The sequence below is a fragment of the Humulus lupulus genome, chromosome 2, assembly GCF_963169125.1.
Source record: "Humulus lupulus chromosome 2, drHumLupu1.1, whole genome shotgun sequence".
NCBI lineage: Eukaryota > Viridiplantae > Streptophyta > Magnoliopsida > Rosales > Cannabaceae > Humulus > Humulus lupulus.
In genome coordinates this window covers 260,302,131-260,326,595 of record NC_084794.1, presented here as the reverse complement: position 1 = coordinate 260,326,595, position 24,465 = coordinate 260,302,131, and the positions used below count along the sequence as shown (strand labels likewise).

At 36.3% G+C, this 24,465-nt stretch overlaps 3 protein-coding genes across 3 annotated transcripts; all 3 read right to left on the bottom strand.

Moving 5' to 3' along the window:
- Positions 1-12,875: 12,875 nt before the first annotated feature.
- Positions 12,876-13,561, bottom strand: LOC133815427 (uncharacterized). The gene is made up of 2 exons (XM_062248270.1): positions 13,332-13,561; positions 12,876-12,981 (listed from the first exon to the last, which is right to left on the bottom strand). The coding sequence occupies exons 1-2, from the start codon at positions 13,559-13,561 to the stop codon at positions 12,876-12,878; spliced, it is 336 nt and encodes a 111-aa protein (XP_062104254.1).
- Positions 13,562-16,868: 3,307 nt separating this feature from the next.
- Positions 16,869-18,270, bottom strand: LOC133819296 (membrane protein PM19L). The gene is made up of 4 exons (XM_062252495.1): positions 18,013-18,270; positions 17,682-17,901; positions 17,280-17,325; positions 16,869-17,184 (listed from the first exon to the last, which is right to left on the bottom strand). Exons 1-4 carry the CDS (start codon positions 18,137-18,139, stop codon positions 17,065-17,067), a joined length of 513 nt encoding a protein of 170 aa, XP_062108479.1. The 5' UTR covers positions 18,140-18,270; the 3' UTR covers positions 16,869-17,064.
- A 557-nt stretch (positions 18,271-18,827) lies between these two features.
- On the bottom strand, positions 18,828-22,756 carry LOC133819295 (glutamine synthetase leaf isozyme, chloroplastic). Its single transcript, XM_062252494.1, has 14 exons — positions 22,579-22,756; positions 21,659-21,938; positions 21,370-21,409; positions 21,169-21,272; positions 21,037-21,085; positions 20,831-20,937; positions 20,578-20,665; positions 20,340-20,468; positions 20,153-20,227; positions 19,982-20,035; positions 19,837-19,874; positions 19,579-19,738; positions 19,357-19,417; positions 18,828-19,263 (listed from the first exon to the last, which is right to left on the bottom strand). The coding sequence occupies exons 2-14, from the start codon at positions 21,913-21,915 to the stop codon at positions 19,124-19,126; spliced, it is 1,302 nt and encodes a 433-aa protein (XP_062108478.1). The 5' UTR covers positions 21,916-21,938; positions 22,579-22,756; the 3' UTR covers positions 18,828-19,123.
- Positions 22,757-24,465: the final 1,709 nt, after the last annotated feature.

The window sequence follows — 24,465 nt, the reverse complement described above, 5'->3', positions numbered from 1 at the left end:
CAGAAATGGAATAGTCCTTAGCCGCTCCCGCTAAGAAATTGCACTCCCTCTAACTTCCTGTAGCTGCACATCAACCATTTGACCCTCCTTAATCCGCTCAAGCAGGGTCGACTGCAAGGTAATATTGGCCAACCGGCCCACCACCAATTCTATCCTTGCTCTGGACATCTCTTTAGCCAACTCTCTTGACATCTGAATAGAACTAAACAAACTGCCCCGGGCCTCTCCGGCTCAACGGATCAGCCACTACATTGGCCTTCCCTGGGTGGTAAAGAATATCACAGTCATAATCCTTTACCAACTCCAGCCAACGCCTCTGCCTCATATTCAGATCTTTCTGGGTGAAGAAGTACTTCAAGCTCTTGTGATCGGTGTATATCTCGCACTTCTCTCCATACAGATAATGTCGCCACACCTTCAGTGCGAACACCACCGCTACCAATTCCAAATCATGGGTAGGATACCGCTGCTCATACTTCTTCGGTTGCTGTGATGCATAAGCTATAAACTTTTCGTTCTAGATCAACACATAGCCCAAACCCAACCTCGATGCGTCACATTATACCACAAACTTTCCTTCCTTCGAAGGAAGACTCAGCACAGGTGTTGTAATAATTCGTCACTTCAATTCTTTACAATTGTTCTCACACTTGTCTGACTAGACGAACTTCAAATTCTTTCGTGTCAATTCTGTCATCGGTGCAGCAATGTTCGAGAACCCTTCCACAAACTGTCTATAGTAACCCGCTAATCCGAGGAAACTCCTAACCTCTGAGGAATTCCTTGGCCTTGGCCAATCCCTAACTACCTCCACCTTAGATGGATCCACCTTAATCCCATCCTCACCAAAAATATGTCTAAGGAATGTCACTTATGGTAGCCAAAACTCACACTTCTTAAACTTTGCGTACAACCGGTGCTCTCTCAACCTCTGTAAGGCCTGTCAAAGATGTTGCTCGTGCTCTGCCTCTGAACTGGAGTACGCTAAAATGTCATCGATGAAGACAATCACAAACTGATCCAAGAAGTCCTTGAACACCATGTTCATCAAGTCCATGAATGCTACTGGGGCATTGGTCAAACCAAACGACATGACCAGAAACTCATAGTGCCCATATCTCATTTGGAAGGCGTCTTTGGTGTATCCTCGTCTTTGATCCTCAGCTGATGGTAACCAGATCGAAGATCTATCTTTGAGAACACTGTCTTTCCCTGCAGCTGATCAAATAAGTCGTTGATCCTTGGTAAAGGGTACTTATTCTTGATGGTCAACTTGTTCAACTCCCTGTAGTCTATACACATCCTCAGAGTCTCGCTTCTTCTTTACAAACAAAACTGGAGCACCTCATGGCGAAAAACTAGGCCTGATGAACCCCAAATCCAGAAGCTCATGTAGTTGTATCTTCAATTCTTTCAGTTCCGTTGGTGCCATCCTATATGGTGCCCTCAACACTAGCCCTGTCCCCGGTGCTAACTCAATAACTAACTGATTCTCCCTGTGCAGTGACAGCCTTGGTAAATCCTCAGGGAATACATCCAAGAACTCACTAACTAATCTGGTCTTTTCTGACCCTGTTGGAAATACTCTAGTAGTATCCACCACACTAGCCAGGAAACCTATACATCCTCCCTGTAATAGGTTCGTAGCTTTCAGCGATGATATCATGGGTATGCGGGGTCAACATACCGCACCCACGAACACAAAGGGATCCTCTCCCTCAGGCTCAAAAGTCACCATCTTCTTCCTACAATCAATGGTAGCCCCATATCTAACCAGCCAATCCATGCCCAAAATCATGTCAAAGTCCTCCATACCTAACTCAATCAAGTCTACTGATAGCTCTCTACCATCAACCATTACTAGCAGCGCTCTAATCCATCTCCTAGAAACTACCAGTTCCTCTGTAGGCAATATAGTCCCGAACCCTGCAGTAAAGTACTCACTAGGTCTACACAATCTATCAATCACCTTACTAGAAACAAATGAATGTGTAGCACTAAAGTCAATCAACACAGTAAAAGGAGAGTCGGCGCTAGAAAGCTGACCTGGGGCTAGCCTCGACCTCTGCCTGTGTCAAGGAGAACACTCGAGCTGGAGTCATGTTGTCCACCTTCCTTGCTTCCCCTTTCTTCACTGTTGGGCAGTCTTTCTTAAGGTGTCCCACCACCCCGCACACATATCAGGCCTTGGCCTGACATTCGCCCTGATGGTGTCTTCTGTACCTCGTGCACTCTGGGTAGCTCCTCCATGCGTCATCGCCTCCCTAGCGACCACCCTAAACACCCTGACCCCTCCTATCAGGACCGGCAAAGTGTCAGGGGCCTTCCTCTTCAAATCACTGGGGCCTCCGCCCTTACCATAACCTGAATATGGAGGCAGTGCCCTGCAAACCTCCTGTCTCGCAACATTCTCCCTCCAAATCTTGTTTTCTGCCTCCTCAGCGGTAAGAGCCTTCTCAACACCCTGGGCATAAGTCGTCCCCCAAGTACCTTTATAATTCTCACATCTCGGGCTATCATAGCATTAAGCCCTCTGATAAATCTGTCCTGTCTAGTTGCGTCAGTAGGCACAATGTCTGGTGCAAAGTTCGCAAGTCTGTCAAACTTCAGGCGTATTCTGTAACTAACATATTGCCATGTACCAATCCCACAAATTCATTCACTTTCGCTGCCCTAACGACAACTTTATAATACTTCTGACTAAACAAATCCTTGAATCCATCCCAACCGAGAGTAGTAACATCTCTAGTATGTGATGCCACCTCCCACCAAATGCAGACATCCTCTCTCAACATATATGTGGCACAAGCCACCCGGTCATTACCTTCTACCCTCATGAAATCTAGGATAAAGGTAATCATGCTCATCCACTGCTCGGCCTTCAGTGGATCTGGTCCTCCCTTAAAGGTTTGAGGATGATGCCTCTTGAACCGTTCATACAGTGGTTCCCACCTTTTCCCAACTTTCGATGTCTGTAAAACTGGTGCCACAGCAGGTGGCACGATAGATGCAGCACTCCCTGACAGAGCCTGCTATCTCAGAAGACGGATCTGTTCTTCTTGGCTCTGAAGCCGGGCTTGTATGTCTGCAAAAATCTGTTGCTAGTTCTCAGGGACTGGCGGAGGGTTCTGGCCATGGTCATCATCCCTAGTCTCAGACCCAGTGCTGACTAGTCGTGTAGATCGCCTTGGACGCATAGCTATCCAAGTTAATCTGCAATCAATGACTCGGCGGTCAAACTATGATGAAATAGTAACAATCTTTCCATAATCCACCATTGAAAATCAACCAATCACAAGCAATCAAGATATAGGCAATTATCCATATATTCATCCATATGCAAATAATCATTCAGATATTCATTCACATGAACATCAATGCTAATAAGCGCGCCTCAATATCGTCATACAATAGTCAAGGTCCAGGCCCTCCCAGTATCTCATGCTTCCTATTAATCAAACAGATAACAACGTTCATATTCCTTTCAACCACTTAAGCATACAAACACGAATATACAATTGCCAAACCCTGAGTCGAGCTTGTCTTTAGCGGTGAGTGTACATGTCCAGCCAATCTTTAGGAACCCTTAAACCTAGATGGCTCCGATACCAAGTTGTAACGCCCTGGATAACCAAGACCATTACAGTGTGTGTTTATAATCATGCAAGACTTGCTAATCAAGTCATTCAATTGAAAACGTGACCCTAAAGTCATAATTGAGTTAGGGTTAAAAGATTTTGGTCATAAATAGGTAAATTTTTGTAGTGTCTCGGAATTTTACTTATCTAGATAGTAGTAGTAGTAGCTAGTAGTAGCTTGTAGTATGTTAGTTTTCGTGGATATTGGTTCAAGTCAGGATTTAGTTGGGAACTCATAGCAATAGTTATGGATTTGATAAGTTTAACCTATAGTTTAGAAATATTAATTATAACATAATGTTTGATTAATATTGTTGCTCCTAGAAATATTGTTCATTATAACCTAAGGTTTAGATAGAATTAATAAGAATGTGACACTTGTCACAAGCATGTTTATTAAGGATTTAAGTATTTTTGATGAATATTTTAATTAAAAGAAATATTGAGAAGCTCTAGAACCTTCCAGCAGCTATTTGGATTACATTTTTACTCAGTCAAAGATTTTTAATCAATTCAAAATATGCTGAAAAAGTGAAAATACGTGTTTGATATATAAACATATGTTGATATATCGCAGCTATATGGGTCAATATATTGCCTGCAGGAGATACGGAAAACACGTTGACTTCGCACAAACGAAAGTACGAAGGCTCGGGGTAAAGGTCCAGGCGATATATCGCCCATGGTAGGCGATATAGCACCTCTGGGAGTCAATTTTTGAAACTTGAGGATTTAAACTTAAAAACAGCCTTAACCACTTGGACTTGCTATTGAACGATTTTGACCGAGTTCTGGGCATCTGTTGAATGAAAATTCAAATCTTTTTCATTTTATATTCATTTATTCATTTTAAAAGGGGTTAGTTTCACTCCTTGAACTCAACCATTTCACTCATCATTCAAGCATTGTTCAAAGCCTCCAAGCTACTAAGGTTACTATAGAGAGAAACACTTGGGTTTTGGGTTAAAAGCTTTTCCAATCTAAGATTTTATAAACACTTGGGAAATAAGATATAGTGTTATTTTGGTATCGAGGTATAGATCAAAGCCATAGTTCATCTAAGGTATTCTTATCCTTAAGATTAATTCTTCATGGTTCTTTAGTTTTCTTTTGTTTTCATTCAGATCCTAACTCTTTGTTATGATTCTTGGTTAGGTGTTTAAGTTATTTGAAACTTAAGGTTTTCGGTAAGTTTCTACTTTGATGGTTTAGTTCTCTTTTTCATCTCCTTTTCTTTAGAAACTCATGGTTTACTGTTGATTTTAGGAGTATTCCAAATCCCATTCTTATCTCCATATCCCGGTTTTTGGTAAGGAAAATAGGTTAGATTATATATGTTTATATGTTTATGTTATGATATGATTTATGCTATGATATGATATGTGATATGACATATGTTTTGTAGTCACTTGAGCATATGACTTGTTTAGATAGCAAGCCCCAACAATTTTTATCATTTTTGTGGTTTAGAGTTATGATTTACCCTACCTCGATTAGTAGACAAATGACCTAGATGGGTTATCATATACTATAGTTGTGATCTAACCTACCTTGATTAGTAGACTAAGGACCTAGATGGCTTTATCACATACCACGTTAATGAGTTAGTGGCCATTAATATTGTAGTCCTATATGATGTATGTTTTTACGTTATATTTTTATAGTATATGCTTTATGATATAGTCATATGTTTTATGATTTATGACATGTATGTTTTTTAGTAGATTTTACCTTGCTGGGCATTAGGCTCATTCCTTTCTTTTAGATTCGTGGCAGCTTGGCATGTGTGTTGAGGATGAATGGATTGAATGGACTGTTGGAAGATCGAGGATGACGTTGTTTTTAATTCTTTTGATTTATGTTTTTATGTATTTACGCACTTAGTATTTAAACAATTCATTAAAGTTATGTTTTATATTTTATGTACTAAACAATGGGTACCCATGCTTTGTATTTGGCACAATATTTTGGGTTTTAAATGAAGTTATGTTATTTCTTATATATGTATTCAAATTAGTAGTTATGTTTAGTAGTTTTTAATGGTCCGAGGTCTAGAATTAGTCGGGGCATTGCAATTTTCATTTAAATAAACGTTCAGTACATGAGATCCCAAAAAGAGGGTATAAAGGAAAAATTTACAATTTTCAGAAGTTATATACAAGCAAAGGCCACTCTAATGGAAAAATACACATTTTTAGGTTTTCTTGTCCCTGTACTATCCCTCGGCCGTGGCGGACGAACGGCTGACTAAGTACATCCCGCCCCGAGAGCTCTCCAACTCAGGATTGGTCCAAAATGCCCTTGTCTTTACCTGCACCACGCAGCACCCGTGAGCCAAGGCCCAGCAAGAAATCCATAAAGCACAGCATAAACAATACAACCAACCAAATAATCCATGAGGCAGTTAAGCAGGTATTCTGCATGTTATAAACATCAGATAAACAATAGTAAACAAATTATAATCATACTATACTCAGGGTTGACGCCTTTAGGCCGCACCCTCTGTTTAACCCACTGACTCCGACTCACTTAGGGCGAGCCCAGTGTTTAACCCACTGACTCTGACTTGCTAAGCCGAGCTCAGTGACTATTTAGCTAACCTTAGCTACCAATGGTCGTGCCGCGTCCTGTGCGTAAATACCAATCCTGGCACTCTTAGGTCATTTATTTCATGCTCACATGGCACATCATAATCATAAAACATTCAAATAAAGGGAATCTTAGTCCCAACCTAGCCAGACAAACGGGTGTAGTTTTCTTACCTCTTACACTTGCACTAGATTTCAAGAATCGGCCCCTCGAGTACGATCCTGTCCCAAAGTCCAAGCAGTCATCTTAGAGAGGAATTCGAACCTAGGCTGCCTCCAATGCCACTCCAAGCTTCAGAACTCAAACTCCCATGCTCAAGTTCCTCACAACTTCTTCCCAGTTTCGAAATTCCTAAGGCTTGCTAGCTGTAAATCCTCCTCCACAGCTTGATTCTACTCCTAATTCCTCAAAAAAAATCCAGCTGCCTAAACTGAGCTCCACTTTTCCCTCTTGAAAACTTTAACCAAAATAACTATGGAAGTCTTGAGAAGTTTAGAATGTAAAGATCAACCTCAACTGTGGTTTATCTCATTTAAAGCCTACATGACTTTCTACCCCTCCTTCAAATAGATTTCCTTCCTAAACCTCAAGGGCAACCTAGTCCTTTTTACTCTTTGCAAAAATATCACTTTTTACTTATTAATTCAGTAACAACACTAATTCTCAGGTTACTAATAGTTACCAGTTTCACAACTAAATACCGATTTCGTAACTCACTGCTAACACTGCGGGACAGGATCTTCTCAAGTCGTAAACACCACACATAACTCAAAATCATACCCTCAACGAGTTCAAATTAAAAATATGCCCTTATAAGCTAATCAGGGCCCACATGTATATTTAATACTCATAAACATGCATTTAATCATTTATTCACACATTGTGGACTCTGGACTCTTCCCAATTCATGCCTTCGCAGGTCTCACTGCGTCATTATAGTATTTTTCATTAAACACGTCTCTGGACTCTTCCCAATTCATTGTGGCACAACCCCAGTATGGGACACCACCTCCCACCAAATTCGGGCATCCTCCTAAAACATGTACGTGGCACAGGCCACTCTCTTGTTTCCCACCACCCTCATAAATTATAAGATGGATGGGATCATGCATATCCACTGCTCAACCATGAGTGGATCTGTGCTACCCTCAAAAGTCAGAGGGTGCTACTTCTTGAACTGCTCATACAGTAATTCCCAACGGTTCTAATTCTCTGGCTGTGGTTGTACGACTGATACTATGGCAATAGGTGGTGTTTTGGCAGAGCGTTCCCTGCCGGAACTTGCTGTTGTCTCAACTGGCGAATTTCATCTTCTTGACTCTGCAGTCTAGCTTGCACTTCAGCAAGTATCTGTTGCCAGTTCTCAAGGGCTGGCGGAGGGTTCTGACCCTGGTCATTTTATTTCCCTAGAAGCATACTTCCAAATTTATCTACAATCAATGACTCAGCTCATTAGGCAATAATAACAATATTCCAAGCCACCCCATGTTCTGAAGCCGATCAAATAAGCATTCACATGCATAAAAAATTCTAATAAGCATTTCAATAACTTTCATACACATAGTTATGCTAATAGGCATGGCGATTCATATTCATGCTCAATCAAGGTGTTGATAAGTACACTCTTAACATTCACAAGCATCAATAGTTCTAATAAGCACGTTCTTGGCATTCATATGCATATAACAATGCTATTAAGAATTTCTAGCATTTAGAAGAAACAATGATGTTGACAAGAATTTCTTTAGCATCTACAAGCAACAGTTGTGCTAATAAGCACATCTTTAGCATACATACAGCAGTCAAAGGCCAGGCGCTATCAGAATAACTCATGCTTCTTAACTAAATAGGCAGGTAAGGCATATATATTTCATTTAAGCAATTGCACACATAATTGTATTAATAGTTGCCAAACCCTAAGTCGATCTTGTCTTTAGCGGCGAGTGTACATGCCCAGCCCATCATCAGGAACCCTTAAACCTTAGCAGCTCTAATACCAAGTTTTGATCTGTACATGGGATCCCAAAATAGAAGTTTAAAAGTTATTTACAACTCAAAAGATTACAAAATAAGCCGACCTAAGCGGAAAAATAAGGTTCAACCCTAGTTCCTATGTGATACCCCAGTCGTGGTTGAGCAGACTGCATATGTACACGCCGCCCCAAAAACTCTCCAACTCATGGCTGGCTAAGCTTCTCCTTACCCTTACCTGCACCATATAGCATCCGTGAGCCCAAGCTCTGCAAGAAAACTTAATTAAACAAATTCAGATAGTCAACCGAACATAAACAACATGCTTAGCAATAATAATTGTACTCAGGCAGACACAATATCCAGGTATGTGACTATAAAGTCACACAAGTGCATATCTCACTTCTATTTACTGAAGTCTACGTTCTGCACGCATAGTGTCAACCACGACTCATAAGCCGAGCTTTTTAATCAAGAGTAATCAAACATATAAATCATTTATCACATAATCATATACACCGCATTCAGTATGCTTAATCAGGTATTCACGGGCATAATTATAATCATGCTTGTTAACAGGGGCCCGAGCCCTAATCACAACCAGGGTGTAGTTTTCTTACCTCAAGTTTCGTGTGAAGGATGAAACGACCCTAAGTGCTATCCATGTCCTGAGCCTTTCAGAAACCCTAATCACACATAAGTATGCATTCATCAAGAATCAACCCCAGATCCCAAGTTCCAATCTGGACTCTAAATCTCAGAACCACTATTCCAGTAACGAGGTGCTAAAAACGTCCCTCGAGCCCCCAAGTGGGCTCCTAAACCGGATTCTAGATCCCCTGGGCCTTACTTTCAAAATTCAGCAAAACAGCTTTTCGGGGCACCTGGCGCAGTTGCACCCACAGAAAAATTGGGCTTTCCAAGGCATTGGCACGGTTGCACCCCTTATCTCGTAACCCAAAACCCAATTAAAATTTCACCTTTTCTAGGACACTAACGCAGTCACACTACAACCTATCGCGGTCGGGCTAGGTCACCAGAAACCCAAAAACTTCCCAAAACATAATGTTCTTCCCCAAATTTCTAACCTACGTTTTCCTGCAAAATCAGACCCAAATTTCGGCCAAAACAGATGTTTCCAATAGAATTCCAACCACAAAACATACCAAAAAGCGTAGGCAACCAAAACCCAACACTTGCCTCACCATAAAACATCCATAAAACTCAAAACTAGAAATCAAAGCTTGAAAACTCAAGAACACCATTAAGGAAGGAAGGAACCAGAGAATTACCTCAATTTCCTCTATCCAACCAGAGTCCCTGCGGAAACCTTAGCTTAACAACTCCTAATCCCCTTAAACACTCTTCAATCTTCACCAAAGTTGCCTCTTGGCTTTATCTCTAGTTAGAGTTTCTTCAAAATTCTCAAATGAACACACAAGAGAGAAAGAGAGGGAGTATGAACGTGTATGAGCCACAATGCTCAGCTGCTGGTCTAGCTTTTCCTAGTCAAGTGGCCAAAATGACCAATATTCCCCTACTCTAATCTTATCCTCAAAATCGACTCATGGGCACTTTACTCATTTTCCAAAATTCTCGTTAATCTCAAATTACCCCACATATTCCCAAATAAATCCACCGAACCAAATATTCACCAAATTACTTTTCATTACTCACTAAATCCCGGTAATATGCTAAATTACCAAAATACCCCTAAGCTCACTTCGAGCTAGGTATTTAACTTCGTTGTAACTTTTCCGCTAAATTTTTCACTAGGATTGCCTCGTGCCAAGTAACTCAAATATATCCACATAATAATTTGGTCTCAATCACAAAGCACATATATTTACATTTATATCCTCAATGGGTTAAAATTACAAAAATACCATTTTAATAAGAAACGAGCCCACATGCATATTTAATACACTTAAACATGCAAACATAGTCATATCATAATATATCTCACATACTAATATACCCATACTGCATAAATACATAATTAATTCAATTATTACCCTCCTGGCCCCTAATCAAGGCACCAAGCCTTATTAGGGAAATTGGGACGTTACATGTCCGAAGAATGCTTCTCCTAATCCTGGGCTAGCTCCTCCTCTGTCCTCTTCTGCTCTACCTCGAGCTGTTGGTCACGCTCCTTAAGGCTCTTCTTTGCCTACTCGTGCTCCTCAATGAGGCGTGTCTATTTTGTCTCCTTCTCCTAGAGCACTTGAATCACCTTTCTCTTTCCCTTGATCTCGAGAATCTTTCCCTTAAGATCATCCTTGAGCTCCTTGGTGTGCTTATAATTGAATGTGTTGAACTCAATGAATTGCTTTATGGTGGCCCTTTCCCTCGTGAGCGAGTTAGCAACCTTTAGTGCTTGAGGACAGGTATAAGTTGTCATCATACCCTACAAAAATAAGAAGGTTAGAATACTTGTATAAATTGAAATGAAATTTTTAAAGAATGAAATAGATGCTTATCGACAAGATTTCAGACATAGCCCGACCAAGGGTCTGATCAACAGACACCCTCTCAAGGGTGGCAAAGGCCTCAGCACTAAGGTGGTGCTGGCGAGCTTCTGTGTGCAAGAAAAATCACCTCGGCTGAGGACTTTAGGCTTTCCACTAGTTTTGGAGGCGTATTGTGGTCAAGTGCCAAGGTTGCAGGGGAAGTGCTTGCTGGAGGAGGCTAGCTGGCTAATGGAGTCTGCCCGGGAGGAGTCTGGCTTGGTGCAGCTCGAGAAGCTGGGGCAGGAGGTCTCCCCTGGCCTGCTTGGTTGCAGGCTCTTTTCTCGAGCCGACAATAGGAACAACTTTCCTTTTAGCTGCATTCTTCATCGAAGTAGATGTTGAGGCGTACAGATCAAGAATATCTGCTTCCGACATCGATGTAATCAGAAGCAAACATGTTAGAGTTCTTCAGAGGATATAAAAAGGAACAAGCAGTACACTTATCACATATATAGTTTTTATATCTATATTATTGCTTAAAAATGGAATAAATAACATTTTTTCCCTGAACTATGACACTATATGATTGTGCCCCCTGAATAATTCACGATGTTAAAAATTATCCCTAAACTATGCACGTTACTGAAATATAGGACTTATGTTAGATTTTGTCCTAAGTGGCTAACTGATTGATGATATGACATTTTGTCTGTTGATGTGGCATTTCCATGTGTAGAATAATTAGCAAATTTCCCCCCAAACTTTGGCCATTACCAAATTGTGCCCTTTTCATTAAAACTAATTTAATTTTTTTAAGAAAACCATTTTTTTTCTTACAAATAATAATTATATCCTTAAGAATTAAAAAAATCATTGTAAAAGATCAAGAAAATAAACAATACTAAAAGTTTCAAGTTAATTAAATAAATATTCAAAAATTAAAAATCTAATTAATATCAAAATAACTTTTTTTTTACTTTTTATTCTCTGTTACAGTATAAAATAAATATATCTTAAAATTAAAATTAAAATAAATCCTAAAACAAAGTTTGTTCCACTTCGTCCTCCTCTTAAATTAAAATTTCTATTTTTATTTAAGCCCTTTGTCATTCGTCATTCATCATTCATCATTCATCATCCTCTTTAATTAAAGGTTTTCTTTGTTTTAGTATTTATTTTAAATTTTTATTCTAAAATAGATCTATTTATATTGTAAAAGAAAAGAAAAAGTAAAAAAGAGCTATTTGTTATTAATTAAAATTTTAATTTTTTAAGAAATTAATTATTATTTTTAGAAAATAAAATTATAATATTTTTTTATAAAAGGGGTATTATTTGGTAGTGGTCAAAGTTCGGGGGGAAAATTGTTAATTATTCTATACATGGCAGTGCCACATCAACAAACAAAATGACGCATCATCAATCTGTTAGCCACCTTGGACGAAATCTAACAAAAGTCTCATATTTCAGTAATTTGCATAGTTCGGGGGAAATTTTTAATATCACGAATCATTCTGAGGGGGGGGGGGGGGGGGGGATGTTATTTATTCAAAAAAATATAACCACACAACCTATGTCTACATTTAACTACAAAAGAATTAAGACATTTGTATTACGTGGAAGGTCCTTGTCATCATCAAAGGAAGGGAAGGACATGTTGAAGAGCTCATCATCCTCCTCCAGCATATGCTTACCCTTCCCTTTGTGTGTGGAAGGTGTTGGAGCCTTGAGGGGAGGAGCATCTTCTTGTTCCCTTATGTTGATCCCCATTGCCCTCCTCCTCGAAGGACTGGGGATCACCAGGGATTGCTCGGATTACCCCCATCTCCTCGCCAACTTCCTGCTCGACACTTCTTTCACTAGTTGCACTTTCATTTTCTGGTGAGTCTCGATCAGACCAACCAATCTAAGGTTGACACTAGTTACAAGCAGCCTACAGTTCTTCTCATTAGAAGCAAGGTTGGTCAAGGCAGCTGCTTGAGTGAGCATGCTAGAAGTAGGAAGAGGTCTTTCCCACGGGCCAAAAAACAACGAAGGAAATAAGCTAAGTACTAATTAAAAAATATAACGGAACAGTAAAATACCCAAGTGAATAGCTCGTTACCTCCTAGCTGGAAGGCAAGATTCTTTGCGACCAGGTTAGTCGTCAGAAAGTACTCTTTAAAATAAGCCCCCACGTTGCTCCTAAACGTGGGATTGGTCAAGAATACTTGACTTGTATCTTTGCTCATGTCTCGGTGGTAGAAGTAAGAGAATCAAGTACCCTGATGGCTTGGATTCGACTTGAGGTCGAAGAGATAATGGACCTCGTGGGGAGTGGAAAGCTCCCATTTCTGAAAATGATATAGGATATATAATGCTAAAATCATTAAATATATGTTAGGTGTTATTTGAAATGGAGCAATGCCAAAATATCTAGCAATGGCCCTGAAATAGTCTTTGGGGGGGGGGGGGAGTAGTGCCGGCTTAGATATGGACGCGACCAGGGGATGAAGGCTCCACCGAAAAAGTTGGTATGTTGGTCAGCCTGAGGATTAACCATATTTATTCCCCTGATTCCATGTTTTTTAGGGTATTCCTCAAGAAGGCTGCTTGAGAGGGTGATGGCTAGGACAAGATGCCATGGCACATTCTTCCTCTTACGAGGCTTCTGCTTTGCGTAAAGCCTTATGATGTTAGTTACCTCCACAGCCTAAGCAACCGTCTCAGGCTGCTCGTGGGGCCTTTGTTGTTGTTGCTGTTGTTGTTGTCGTAGTCATTGTCGTTGTCCTTGTCGTTGTCGTTTTCGTTGTCGTTGTTGTTGTCGTTGTCGTTGTCGTTGTCGTTGTCATTGTCGTTGTCGTTGTCGTTGTCGTTGTTGTTGCCGTTGTTGTTGTCATTGTTGTTGTTGTTGTTGTTGTGGCTGCTCTTCATTAATGTTAGTCTCGTGTCTTGCGATATGAGGATCTTCAACTATTCAATGCCTTGTCGTTTGCTTTACTCTGGCCATATTTGAGGAACATAAAGCAATAGTTACAGCCTCTTCAACAAACGAAGACCTGCTCGTTGTCCTCCCACTAGTTAAAACTTCAATCGGGAGTGAATCAACAAAGTCAGGGTGGACAACATAGGTCCAATCATTTCAAACAAAACTCCTTATTCCTTGGTGCAATTCGTCAACCGTACGACGATATTCCTAATCGAGAACAAATTGAAAATAATAATGAAAGTGCTCACCAGATTGATCAGGAAGTTCTGAAATATCGCGGTTGAGATCAATGTCTGGTCGAGTCTGTTCCACTTCATCGACCAGCGTTTGGAGTAAACCGGGATGTATGGATCACTTCCCCAGTGATCACGTGCATACATCTGATAACAAGTAAAGGGGAAGTGAGTCATTCGACCTGCGTATGTATGCCTAAAAAGTATGTGCTACTCGAATAACACGATGATACATTCGAGTACGGGTCGAGGTGAATCCAAAATGTAGTTAAAAAGTTTTTCACAAAACTTTCACTTACCTTTTGGGGAGAAACTTCTCACCATTTTTTCCAAAAATTAACAAGCCATATTCTCCTCGATTTTTCAGATTTTCTTAGCTTTAACACACGACCAAGTAAACCTGAAGCCTAAAATTCATTTTCCTATTTCCCAAACACACATTTTCCCAGAAAATCAGTGGTTTTCAAGAAAGAAAAAAAAGCAAACTTTCTATGGATTACTCAAGAACAGAGGTAAATTTTATTTTAAAAATCATCAAGAATATAATGAAATTAAAGCAAGAAATTACAAACTAAAGCAAGTACGAGCACAAGATTCAGAAACTTATTGTATTAAAAATATTGAAGAAGAATCTGGAAGAAATGTCAGGTTTTGAAGATTCAAAGATTGAAGAACAGGGCTTCAGTTTGAGAGAATTTTTAAGAGAAAAAGCTTGAAATTTTTTGAAAACGTAAAGAATAAAGAGGAGAATGGAGGGTTATTTATAGGCACATGGCTCACACACGAGCAGTTGACGTCATAGGAGAAAATTCATTGTGAGTTTTTGAGTTGATGTGACGTCAGGCGCATGGGAAGGTGAAGCGTTGCCCCACTTTTTCCAAAAAATACCATCATTGCTGCCTCGAAACGTGGTGTCAGAATGCTTAGGGAACCCAAAGCCGTCAGTTACCTTACCGAGAATGCGTGATCATTGCCTATAAAAATTATACATGCTAATGTATAATTAATTTTAATCACTAATATCTATATATTTCTAATTGAAATCACACTATTTTGAAATAATAATGCTCGATAACTTGCTTGAAGACCTTTCAATTGGTCGACAGTATGTAAAAGTCGACTACTTGTCAACTTTTGTAGACTGCCAACTAAGTAGAAAGCGTTATGCAGCCCATGTTGATGCTCGTCTACAAAGTACTCATTTTGAAATGGGCCACCATAATCTCTTTAACAGTTAAATCCAAAATGTTATCATTTCTATTGCACCTTTACTTATATGTATTGTTTAACCCAAAATTGGACATGGTGATGTAACATTTGAAGATGACACATGGCAGTAAACGACATCAAATTTCGAGATCTGCTTGAGATAAAATAGCTATGCAAGTAGACTTCACCAGCATAAAGAACAGTAATATGATTTTCCAAGATTTGATCAAGTGTGCTGCTCGAAGAGAAGGAAGCTGGTAACATCCCAGGAGCTGCTCAAGTAGGGACCTGCTCGAAGAATAACTCATTAAACCAAATGATCCGGATTTCCCAAGATATTACGAAATATCACAAGATATTTATGTAACTGATATTTGAATGTATTTTTCCAATATTATTTGAATATGTAATCAATTGTAACAATCTCACACTACACGTGTAAGGCCTATATCATTTTGTGGGTCTCATAGCCTACTAAGAGACTCTATAAATAAAGATCTCTCACAGTCATTATATCTAAATTCAAGTTCTAGATTCACACTTTACATGCAAACTCCCTGTCGAATTGTATTCTTTCTCATGCTTAGGAAACTCAGTTAACCTTGTTCTTCTTGATCTTAAGTGTGAGACTTTCTTGTTTAATTAAAGTGTAAGTGGACGTAGATCATTATCAACTATTGGGGCCGAACCACTATAAATTTTTTGTGTCGTTTTATTTTATTTTAGTTTTTTAAAATTATTTACTATCATTTATATTGACTCAGTGTTGTTGACCAAAACGCTGGTCAACATGTATATATATATATATATATATTAGGTAAAAGTAACTTACAATGCATGTTTACTTAGTTTTATTTAGAATATGTATTAATTTAGTTTTATTATATTTTTTAAATTATCATATAAATTTTAAATAAATAAATAATGTCATATATTATAAAAGAATGACATAAACATGTTAAAAAAAATTAAACCAAAGCATCGTCTATAGTTTTTTTTTTTTTAAAAAAAACCAAAAACCCGTTAGAAACACATTTTTTTATGTATAAGGATATAGTGCATTCTAATTTAAGAACTAAATATTTTTTTTAGAAAAAATATCTAATGAGTTTCAATATAATAAAATATTTAATAAAAATTCTAAATTAAAACTATGGATTTAAAAATTTGAAAGCCAACAAAATGTTATATATAAATATATATTATTTAATTAATGACTAGATCAATTAAAATAAGTAATTTTTCATAAAAAAAAAACTAATCAGAAAAACAAGAAATATATTTATATTTATATTTTATTTCATTATTACACATATGTTTGGGATAAACAAAATATGTTAAATGACAAAATAATAATTAATAAAAAAATAAAAAATAAATTTAAGCACATAAATATTTTTCGATTATAGTTTTGAAAACATAATTGATAAAATAATTTAATATGAAATTTTAAAATATGTAACGAGAAATTATTTTGACACATTTATTATTATTATTATTCAATTTATTTACCTTCACTTTATTTATTTATTTTTTTTAAATAATTATTTATCTTATTTAAATGACTTTAAAACTAACGGTATTAGAAAATAATAAAATAAGTATTAAATCTAACCAAAAAAATGTTAAATTCATATTTATAATATATAAATATATATATGTATATATTTTTCACACAAAAAAAGGGAACAATATATATAATATGATGCATTAAATAATAATGAGAAAGATTTTAAGTGGGTAGCTTTGTTGATTATACATTTTGTTTAAGATGTCATATATATTTGGCATATAATTAAATAAAAAAAAAGAATTGAAAACTCGCACTTTATACATTTTTTATTAAAAACAAAAGAATTTAAGTTACAACATCATTGCTTAAAAAAATCAGAGAGAGAGAGAGAACAAAAGTTACATATAATTTATAAGCAGCCCTCATCAAGAACTAGAAATTGAATGAATATGTGAAATGAAAGCATTGTTAATTGTAGATCAATATGAGGACCTCAAACTCTTCCTGTTCTGGCCCTTTCACGAGCAATAACTTCCTCCACACCACCATGGATAGCTAATATGGAAAACATTTGTGTTCCACTCACTATTATTGTTATCACCTCTAGAGTCCTCTGCATTCGAAATCCCAAAAATGTTAACTCTTTGACTCTTAAAAAAAAGGTCTTAAGTTATTTGTCATGATTGAATTAACATCACCACATCTTACCAGGTTAGCGTCTGTCCACCCAAGTTGAATCTCCTTACAAGCCAATCTACAAATGGAAAAGTGAGATAAGGATAGAGAATGCAAGAAAGATTTAGCAAAATACTTTAGTTATGTTTAGGATTTTTAATATAAATAATTTATTTTTGTTTAGGATTGTTTGGCACTCTAGTCTTTGAAAATTTTATTTTTGCAATTGAGTTCTTTATTTTACAAAAATTCTTAGTTCTTTAATGGAAATTTTGATAAGTACAAAATAAATATATAAAATACTAATTTTGTCCATTAAAAACATATAATTTTGGTAAAAAAAAACTTAACAATAAGATTGATTGCCATTTTTTTTCTCAAGAAAACATAAGTGGTATTTATATTGAAAACCCTATTGTTTATATGTTAAGTTACCCCATTGCAAGAAGAGTGAGAGCCCAAGACAGAAGATAAGAGGCTGAAGCAGTGTGCAAGTTTGGGCCATTCCATTGGAAAATGTTATGGAGTCCAGTGAGTGATGTGGTGAAGCCAACAACACCAGCAAGGAGTGAGAAAATTATGAAAAAACCAGTTGCCATGTTACCCATTGGGAAGTAGATTGGAAATATTCTAGCTGGAATGGACAGAACAGAAGCTGCATATACATATGTAAAACCATGCAGGGTGTTAATACATGAGTAAAGGATATTATATATATATATATATTATATTTTATTAAATGATTATGTATGTGAGCTCTTATTACCTGATTCATGAGACCTTTTGATTCCATGGTTTACAGCCCAAGAAGCAATGACTATGACAATGAAATATAGGATGAGATTGAGGACTAGGAGAATGGAAGCTGCTGATTTTGATCCTTGAGAAGCCATGGCTTTGAAGCTTTGGAGTTTTAGGAGAGGAAATTAGACTTGGATAGGATCATGTCTCTTCTTTTGAGACTTGTAAAGAGTTATATACAAGAATTGAGTTGTTCCTTTCCTAACCAAGACAACATATTTAGAATAAGGATTTGCCTGTTTACTATTGTGTTGAGTTGTCTTTAAACTAAAGAAACACTGAAATTCCTTTCCTTTGTTAGGCTTTGCCTCTTGGAAAGGAAAAGAATCACTGATAGTTTTCTAATACATCCAGCAAGAGTGTCCTTTTTTTAGCAGTAAATTACTTTCTAAGTTGTGAACTGGAATAAAGTTTCTGTGCTGAGCTGAAGAAATGGGGAGAATAAATTTATTTAGTTCCTTTTTCAATAGAAAAGAATAAAAGTACTTAATATACTTATTTTGGAGTGTAAGCTTTTCCTTTTGTGAATTCTTTATGAACCATTGGCCAGAGCTTTACTAATTGTCATGGAAACATGCATTAGAATAATAGAGATTGAAGTTTAGATTTCACTTTACACTTTTTTCTTTTGTTTTAGGAAGACATTTTGACCATACCACCAAGACCTTGCATCATCAACATCAGCTAATGTGAAAATTTATGCTATTGTTTAAAACCCAAATGCCAAAACTAGAGTTAAACAAGTTTCAAACAGAAATTGGGCTAAACAAAAAGAAAGGATAAAAAAAACTTAAATGGGGTCCTGCCATTGAATGGAAAAATGTCCAAACTAAATCCCATGTGAAAGTGAAAAACTTAAGTCTTGAAGACGTGCCAATCTGCAAGGTTTACTCCAATATGGGAAACCCATTTTACAAACTTGGGCATGTGGAACTACTCACTTCAAGACCTTTATTTACAGAAGGAAATTCCCTAAAGGATCTAGAAGTAAGGAGACAGCTCTTAAGTAGTTGGGTGAATTTGTCTATAATAAATTGCATTTTGAGGCCCCTTCAGATTATTGTCAATGAATTGATTTAGACATTCAGAGCAAGCTTCTGAGCAGCTAGGGCTTCAGACTCCAGTGATGGTTCCCACAATAAAGTAGTTTCTGCCAGTAGTGAAGTAACAACATAGGGGTCCATGTTCGAAGCTGGACGCCTATCTTCCAAGTAACCTAAACACATGTACCAAACAGCATTTAAAGGATCAGTGTTTCATGCATAAACTTCAAAACAGCTTATGTTAATACAATTGTTAGTAGTGTTACCTTTTCCTTGCTTCTCAGTGTCACGCCCCACACGGATTGAGCAACCGCGATTAGCAACACCCTGCAAGTTAAAGTTTTAGAGCTTTCCATAAATAAACTAAGTATATTAGTGCTGCATAGCGTAATATTGTGTTTAGCAGTGTTTGTGAATGCAATTTTCACAATGTGCAACAAACAATGGCCAAGTTCACATCAGAGAATTTGTATACTTTCAGAACATACCCAAGAAAATTGGTCAATGCTAGCTGTTTCATGCTTTCCTGTCAACCTCCTCTCATTTCCTTCTCCATAGGCGCTAATGTGATCGCTATGGCGGAGGGACAGATTCAGAATTGCCTTCTTAATAACTTCAAAGCCTCCTTCTTCCCTCATACTCTTTGTACTACAAAATAAATCATTACACAATATTGCTAGAAAAAAACACAGCAAGAACTCGCAGAATAGATATGTCATTTTGTTCAATCAAAATTTTTTGAGTACCTGTAGTTGGTGTGGCATCCTGCACCATTCCAGTCACCCTGTTGATGTGAACAATGTAAGAAAATACTATATCTAACTATACATATTGACATAGAAATCATGTTATGTGGCAGACTAGATTATGTTCTAAATCACAACAACATACCTCAATTGGTTTGGGATCAAGGGTCAGAACAACACCAGCTTGTTCAGTGATTCTCTGTCATCAGATGGAATAAGCAGCATTTGAGTATAAAGAAACTAGTATTGTACACCAAATGTCAGAATTTTAAAACAAGTGGAAAGGATAACCAGCATGAAATTTTTTACCATTTACCTCAAGAATGTATCTTGATGCCCAAATATGATCTCCAGCTTCAATTCCCACACTTGGACCAACTTGATACTCCCACTGTATTTTAGTCAAAGTAATTATTTTTGGCAACATAAGTGCAAGCACATACAGTAATTATGATGCTATATTTATGAGCAGAACAAAATTGCATATGGTGAGAGAAGAAAACCTGGCCAGGCATAACTTCTCCATTGGTACCACTAATATTAATTCCAGCATATAAGCAAGCCTTGTAGTGAGCATCTGATATGTCACGGCCAAATGATTTATCTGCCCCGGCACCACAGTAATAAGGACCCTGATAAAATCATAGATATATCATATAACGTGACTATTCATGTTGATTTTCTTAAACTAAACTAAACTAAACTGATGATGACCATAAAAGCAATGATTTAGATTACTACCTGAGGACCAGGGTAGGCTCCAACTGGCCAACCTAAAGGCCATTTAACATCTGGCTGAAGCAAAGTGTACTCTTGCTCTATTCCATACCTATATAGAATTTGTCATAAGATATCAGCATGCTGTTTCCATCCTAAAATATATGAATCTTTTTATCTTTAACATTGACGATGAATGATAAGACCACACACTTTTATGGTGAAGAATATAATTGTTCAAAATGTTCATACATATATATCTCAACGGAAATATTACCATGGAATTTCATCTGCAACCTTCTTGTTACTGAAAATCTCTGCAGCTCGGTGTCTTTTGTTTGTGGGAATAGGATCACCAGCTGGGGTGTATGCATCACAAATTACCTAAGTAGATGAGAAGGTATTAGAACACTTACTTTTTTTTTTTAAATAATAACAAGGTTTACTTGTAAAGTAGTTTTTATTTGATCTTAAGATAATTACCAAGATATTGTTTCCACCGCGAAAAGGGTCCTTGAAAATAGCTTGAGGGCTGCAAAAAAGGAGGTGTAAATGGAAATTTTTGTATAATAAAAGGCATATCCAACAATGACATTTTTGTTTTCGAGATCTTACTATAGAATTACTTCACTATCTTCGCCCGGTGCTTGTCCTGTACTTGATCCATCATAGTTCCACTTGGGAAGCTCAGAAGGATGTTCAACAGGCTTTGATATTGTCTGAAAAGAATGTACAAGGTGATATAACATGTTAAAATGACTAAAAATCAATCCTTGAAAGATTCATGACGCTATTTAACAGAGTTTGGTATTGTACCCTTGATTTGCTACGGACATCAATTCCTGACCCACCAATCCTGTTCCGAAAAAGAGACAATGTCATGACATTCTAGGAGTGCATTCACATGTAACTAAAGGGACAAAGTCATGTGATCCTAATAGCCTAAATGAGCAGACATTCATATTGGACATTCCACTCAGTGCATTGATGATTGAACAAAAACATTACCAAAAAACTATGACATTCATATTCCTGGTAATGTTCAATTACAAGATAGCTTACAGGTGCTATAGGATACAGATGTCAGCAAAGAATTGAGCAGTACCAAATGTATTCAGCAATGATTCTGTCAGTGAAGGGAGTGATATCCAGGTTTAGCAAACCCTCAAGCCTGTTGATGGTACTGTTGTCAGATTTGAGAGCCAACACTTTGAATTTAGCAGAGGTTTTGATTGCACCTCTCTTGTTATTTTGTTTCAAAACTAGAGAGCTCCACATCTTTGAAGACAGTGGGCTTGCATCAGTTGAGACTTTAGTAAGCCTCATCTGCCATTGTGTAGAAGGTGCCAAAATCTGTGCCATCTTCCCCTAATGATAAATCCTCGCTGAGAAATAGCACAACCAAAAGCATCAAGTCATTTCAATCATCAAGTTATACAATGCCAGTCATATAAGTGGAAGATAAAGATAAACCCAGATAGAAAGTTGACAACTTTTCCTATTGTTGACTTTAATTAGCTCAATGATGAAAGGTGAACGGCTCCACTCAAAATGACTAAAAAGATCCTTACCCTTTTAATTATTTGTTCTCTTTTTTCTTTTGAAATAACAGTTATCTGATTTTGAAGTACCAATACCGAGACAAAAGTGTGAACACTGCACACTATTATATATGCTTAAAACAACAACAATGAAATCAAACTAAAGCAAGAAATCTCTAACAGATCTACCCGCCATCACAAAACCCACTTGTCATCCTGAGTGAAAACAGTGTGTATGTGGTGGAGTAGTGGGAGAGAGAATAAGCAAAATTAGAGTAAAAAATTAAAAATAAAGAAAATAATGAAAACCCAATAAACAAAGAGTGGGATTATGCTGATATCATTGTCTAAAAAGCAGGGGTTTTGACATATTAAGGCCACTAAGAAGTTTTTAATCCTCAAACCATTTCAACCTTAGTACACCATTACCAAGTTCCATTAACAAAATCATACCTTGTAAACAATTTAGATTAAAAAAGAGTACCTGAGGAGGATTGCTGAAAAATGACTTGGAGGAAGCTTGAGAGTGTGGTCCGTCTGTAAAAATAGATCACTTTTGAAGAAAGGAAGGAGAGAGAACCACTGTCTTTAATTGAGGTGTCATAAATATAGAAATTGGCCTTTTATTATTTAATTTTTTTTTTATCTTTAGAGAAGGAATAAAATAAAACTTAAAAGTAGTGGTTGATGAGCAAAGGAAATATTGGCCTTTGCTAAGAAGATAAGCGTATATGGGATGAGTGGAGGAAAATGGTTTTTGGCCCTTTGAGAGGCACCAAGAGAAAGCTTCAAACTTGGTAACATTTCAGATAAGGTTTTCTTGTGTTGTATTTCCTTCTCTCCCAAACTCATAAACTTGGTATTCAAAACTAATAATTTAGTCACTATCTGTTAAGATTTGAGTTTATAATTCCAAAGAAAGGTCACTATATACATACATACATACACATATGCATACTGATATGAAAATGGTAATCTTATGGCTGTTATTACTGGTATTGTGATTCACTATAACAAGAAAGTCTAGATCCAAACGAACTAGCAGTCTGTTGGTTTATTTACTATTGTAGATCCAATAGCACATGCTAATCTACTGTGCATGTGCATATTCTGTTTTAATATATAATTTAATTGTATCCAATCAATTGAAGACATGTGGTTTTAGTTAATGACACTTTTATTTTTATTGTTAACCTCACTAATTTTAATTATTAGTTATTTATCTTTTACAAATTGACATAAATACCCTTGAATAGTATTATATAATACTATTTATTTATGTACTCATCCATATAACACATACGATTGTGGTATGTCTTTAAAAAAAACTCGGACCATTTTGATTTTTGAAATCGGATAAACAAAATATTAATGCTAAAAATTATAATTTTAAGAAGAACAATTTTTTATTCTAGTGAGATAAGTTTTATTTTTATTTTCATTTTATTGATAATATATTGTTCTCTTGTGCATTTATTAGAATGAAAATTGGATAGTGTGTTTAGAGTTATATTATCACTAGGTGGAAACAACGTGCAAAATACGTTTGTTTAGTTTTATTTAAAAGAATTACTAATTATTTTTTTTAAGTTTTTATTATTGTCATATAAATTTTAAATAAATAAACAATATTATAAATCATACGATTAAATGAAAAATTAAACCAAAATATTATTTTTAATTTTTTTTAAATCATACGATAACCTTTTAGATCACAAACTACCATATTTAAGGTACAAAACATTCATAGTATTATTCAAATCACACCTCAATGAGTGGAGAAGAAACTTGTTTATTCTTTATAGAAGATAATTATTATATATCTAGTTTTATAGTAATAATGATATATTATAATATTTGAATTTGTATTATTATAATTACTAAATATTTATTCTAGCAAAAATTTATAAAAATTAGGATTATATATTAATTGTTATATATTATTATAATAATGATATTTTATCAAATTTAAATTTATATTAGGAAAGTTACTCATTTAGTACCCTGTGTTTTTACAAAGTGTCATTTTGGTACACTCTTTTTTCAATAATGCTAATATAGTACCTTATATTTTAAAACCATACATATTTGGTACCCTAAACTCAGATTTGAATTTTATCAATTTAACCAAACTATCATCAGTTATATGTAATTAAGTAATTAAATTTGAATTTAGAACTCATATAATTGATAACAATTTTATTAAATTTGAGTTTAGTGTATCAAATGTGTACAATTTTAAAATACATGGTATGAAATATGTACGATTTCAAAATATAAAGTACCAGATGAGCATTATTATAAAGACATGGTATCAAAATGAGACTTTACAAAAACACAGGATATCAAATAGTTACTTGCCCTATATTAA